This window comes from Haliotis cracherodii, unplaced genomic scaffold, assembly GCF_022045235.1.
Source record: "Haliotis cracherodii isolate W230 unplaced genomic scaffold, xgHalCrac1.p SCAF_13, whole genome shotgun sequence".
Classification (NCBI taxonomy): Eukaryota; Metazoa; Mollusca; class Gastropoda; order Lepetellida; family Haliotidae; genus Haliotis; species Haliotis cracherodii.
Window position 1 is genome coordinate 26,954,829 of NW_027266268.1, and position 4,240 is coordinate 26,959,068.

Genomic DNA, 4,240 nt, shown 5'->3' on the forward strand with positions numbered 1-4,240 from the left:
ATTGCAAGCATGGAGCTGTGGACTGACCACCTGAAAGATGACCTAGGTTACCTTGTCACCTGATGATAGTACTTTCACACATTCCAAGTCGGCTCTCAGTCTGTTAAAACAGGACGGTGCATTTTCTAGCATGGCTTGATGAAGGAACTATGGAGACGGTCTGTTCCAAACACTAGTGGGATTTGCCCGCTCCAGACACCTCAATGTTCTCCTGGTTATGAAACACGACACTCAATCAGCAGCTTGCATCCTGGAGATCTCGTTTTAACAACCGACAGTGACATCTTTCAGGTCTGTGAACTAGAGTAATGCTATATGGTGTGCTAGACTTGATCCTGATCGTACAGGTGGACCTCTATGTAGGATGTCGGCACGAAGCCCTCGGAGGTATCGTCCCGCTTGACCCGCGTCCACCCGTCGCCCTGGTCAGCCTCTATGATGTTGAACTCTTCATTCTCCAGCATGGAGATCGACCCTTCGCTGCTTCCTGAAAACCACAGCAACAGGGTGAGTTTATTTGGGAGAGGTAATGTAAAGTGAAATGGGGTTAATGTCATGTTAAAGACTATTGCACTTATATAGTGACGTGCATGCGTGTGTGTGTCTTCCTGTATTAGTCCGAACTATTGCCGGTCTTATAGTGCTAGCCCACTGAGAAACCATGCTGCAGTTCAACATGGACACTCCACTCAGACACAGTATACTGACTCCGAGCCGACCAGTCCTTGTCTTGTCCCCAAACTACTGAATGTCAGGCAGAATAAAAACAACTACCTTCTTTTAACGTCTATTGGCATGACGTCTCCGGGCAGATGCTGTTTCAACAAGACCATGGAGGCGGTCTTATTTAGGAGGACTGTGTTTTCTGCTGTCTAATGAATGATGGTCAACACGTGTACATAAAGATAAATCAGCATCAAGCTACTTTGGTACGGATGTTGTGATGAAAGTTGGCATGGGCTTTGCTACAGTTGTAGAACTCACCATCAAAAGGATATAATGCCCGACAGGTTCCGATGATAGGAAACGTTTCAAACTCATCCTCCCCCTCCTCATCTCCATCAATAGGCCTGAAACAGAAGGTCAGTATGAGACGTTAGCAGTGAGTGGGAGGCAGTTTCATATTACGATACAGTGAAGTTTCCACACAGAAACATAAATATCAGAGGTACATATCATATGTAAGGTTCAGCTAGATGTTTGTTTTCTATGGATGTGAAATGAACATTGCAAATATTCAGAGTAACATTTGTATCAACATCAAAACAATTGTTATTGTTGATAATTCTTGGAATACTACCTCTATTACATCACTGCCATAATATTGTATTCAGGCTGCGACCACACTAAAACTAAACAATCAGATTTTCATCAGAAGTCCTCCTCACTGTCAACTATACATCATTAGTCGTATCCCTAATAGCACTCTGGACGACCTCTTCCATGTCTAAATGACTTCATTTCCTTTCTAGATGTCATTTCCGGTTTCTCAAAGGTCATAAAGGTGTCATCTATGACGTCACTTCCGGTATTGGTTACGGTCGTGACGTCACTTATTCCACTTGTGATGTCCCTTCAAGTCAGGAGGAAAGACCGAAGTGATTCAGGTCTCAGAAGTTACCACTTTGGTGAAACCCACAAGCTCGGGTGTGCTGCTTACAAATCTAGAAACATTACCAGGGCGAACCAGGATTCAAACCCACGGCAAACTGCGGCACCTTAGACGACTGGGCACCCCATGCCCCAACAGCACCATGACGTGACAGACACTGACAGCATATACTTACGCATACACATTATGCTGCAGGTTTGGTGTTCCTGGCTCGGAGACCTGCTGTTGACTGGCTGGGGTACTGCCATCTGACACACTTGGGGACAGCGACTCGTTAGACGTACTGTGGCGCCGATGTTTACCATCTGCCTCACCTAGATAATTCTGGAACACATAACACAAACACTCATTTCATCACTCAGTATGTCCACACTACCTAGTAAGTTGAATGCTGACTTATAGCCTGGAAATAATTCAGGGACAATGTTGAACATGAAACTCATTATTGCCGGACACTTGTTTATCCAAACAACTAATTTCAGCAAGCAATTCATCTCTACGAACACAGTAGGTAGATTTACGTAGTCAGTAGTGATGGGTATTGGCCTTTTCTATAGCCATAAATTGCAATAATGATTCATGTATTGCGATACATACCACAATATATTGCATGCCTTCTTTCATTTGTAATTTGTAACAAAATAATAAAAAAGGTCACATACATCACACTTCCCCTGCAGTTTTTTGACAACTTTGTAGTAGTCCACCATTTTGTTGGATGTTACTCTGGCCACAACACAAACGTAATAGACAGATCCTATACAGGAGGCTGGTCGTGAATAATTGGGCTTCTTCGATCACAGGAATCAGATGCTAATTTCATAATTTCAACTGAAGTTGTCACTGATGTACATTTTGCCAACAAGATGAAATATGCATGATTTTGAAAAACCCAATATACACCAGTATTTTCCAAACATATTGTCGGAAGTATTCATACGACAATCCTTAAGAACTCTCCAGTATAATGTTATATGTTTCAGGACCTACTGATTGACGAGAGTGATCTAACTGACGTGTCTGTGTGTCCACCTGCCCCCTGTGTCTGTACTTGGAATCATATTGTTTAAATGGCATCAACGTGTTTTCACTCACCTCAAACTTTTGCAGATCTTGCCGTAGATCATCTATCTTTTGAGCATTTTCTTCTATTTTCTTATCTAAGGTACTTGGATCTCCTAGAGCCGGGTTGTTTGCATAAACATCTTTCATCTTCAACATGCCTTCCCTGTAACAGCAAGCCATGTATACAGTCAAACACCGCTGTGTTGGAGTTGAGAGACCTATGTCAATACTGAGGTTCCACACAACCGAAAATGATAAATAAAGAAGGAACATGCAGGGGCAATGCTTTTACTTCGAGACAACAGTAAGTTTGACACAACAGTGTTTCACTGTAATCTCAAGGTATCCCTGTAAAGGCAAGCCCTATGTAATCTCAAGTTGAACTATAGCTATCCCTGTAAAGGCAAGTCCCACATAATCTCAAGCTGAATTAGAGCTATCACTGTAACAGCAAGTCCTATATAATCTCAAGTTGAAACAAAGCTATCCCTGTAACAGCAAGTCCTATATAATCTCAAGTTGAAACAAAGCTATCCCTGTAACAGTTAAACTCTACATTACCTCTGTCTGTCCTACCCCCAAGGACTACCACCCTCCCACAACCCTACATTACCTCTCTGCCTGTCTTACCCCCAAGGACTACCACCCTCCCACAACCCTACAGTTCCTCTCTGCCTGTCCTACCCCCAAGGACTACCACCCTCCCACAGCCCTACAGTTCCTCTCTGCCTGTCTTACCCCCAAGGACTACAACCCTCCCACAACCCCACATTTCCTCTCTGCCTGTCTTACCCCCAAGGACTACCACCCTCCCACAACTCTACATTACCTCTCTGGCTGTCTTACCCCCAAGGACTACCACCCTCCCTCAACCCTACATTACCTCTCTGCCTGTCTTACCCCCAAGGACTACCACCCTCCCATAACTCTACAGTTCCTCTCTGCCTGTCCTACCCCCAAGGACTATCACCCTCCCACAACCCTTGAGTACCTCTCTGCCTGTTCTTTGGCCATTTCCTTCTTGATTGCATCAATCTTCTGCTGCAGCTTCTTCCGACGCTGATTGGGAGGCAGGTCACTGAAGTCTTCCTTTGGGTCATCCACCTGAAGACAATCAAACCAGTCATATCTCACTCTAAACTGGTCAATATCCATGTAAACGCCCACCATCAAGCAGATATGTCACAAGTATCTTTAACAAATCATTTCTAACAAAACATTTTGTATTTACCACAAAGCATGTCATTCACATAACAATACTCTACATGATAATTAAGCAAAGCGAAATAAGCTGCTAAATTTGCGTTCTTTATCTGTGGGATCATGCCATGTTACACAAAATTACTCAATGTTAATTTCATGGCAGGTCACAATTCATATACAATGATATGGCTGTATGTCACTGAAATGACCGCACATCATCATCACCATCATCATTCCTAAAGGACAACTGTATTAATGACAATGCCACAACGAGGTCAAGGGACCTCATACTAGCATCTACCACTGATAACCCTCAACATGCACGCATGCAATACCAAAGCATACCACAGCATGCAATTT

General features: G+C 43.5%; 1 protein-coding gene across 1 annotated transcript; it reads right to left on the reverse strand.

The window, feature by feature from the left end:
• Positions 1-323: 323 nt before the first annotated feature.
• LOC139458570 (formin-binding protein 1-like) lies at positions 324-3,883 on the reverse strand. Its single transcript, XM_071239997.1, has 5 exons — positions 3,669-3,883; positions 2,708-2,840; positions 1,788-1,936; positions 985-1,070; positions 324-487 (listed from the first exon to the last, which is right to left on the reverse strand). The coding sequence occupies exons 1-5, from the start codon at positions 3,845-3,847 to the stop codon at positions 324-326; spliced, it is 711 nt and encodes a 236-aa protein (XP_071096098.1). The 5' UTR covers positions 3,848-3,883.
• Positions 3,884-4,240: the final 357 nt, after the last annotated feature.

What these genes read in the sequence shown, in the direction of transcription:
- LOC139458570 (XM_071239997.1), bottom strand. Translation starts at nt 3,847, where the DNA reads ATGGTGGGCGTTTACATGGATATTGACCAGTTTAGAGTGAGATATGAC. An exon ending in CTGCAGCATAATGTGTATGC is followed by an intron (nt 1,071 to 1,787) that starts GTAAGTATATGC and finishes CTTCTGTTTCAG; the next exon opens with GCCTATTGATGGAGATGAGG. An exon ending in GGCATTATATCCTTTTGATG is followed by an intron (nt 488 to 984) that starts GTGAGTTCTACA and finishes TGTGGTTTTCAG; the next exon opens with GAAGCAGCGAAGGGTCGATC.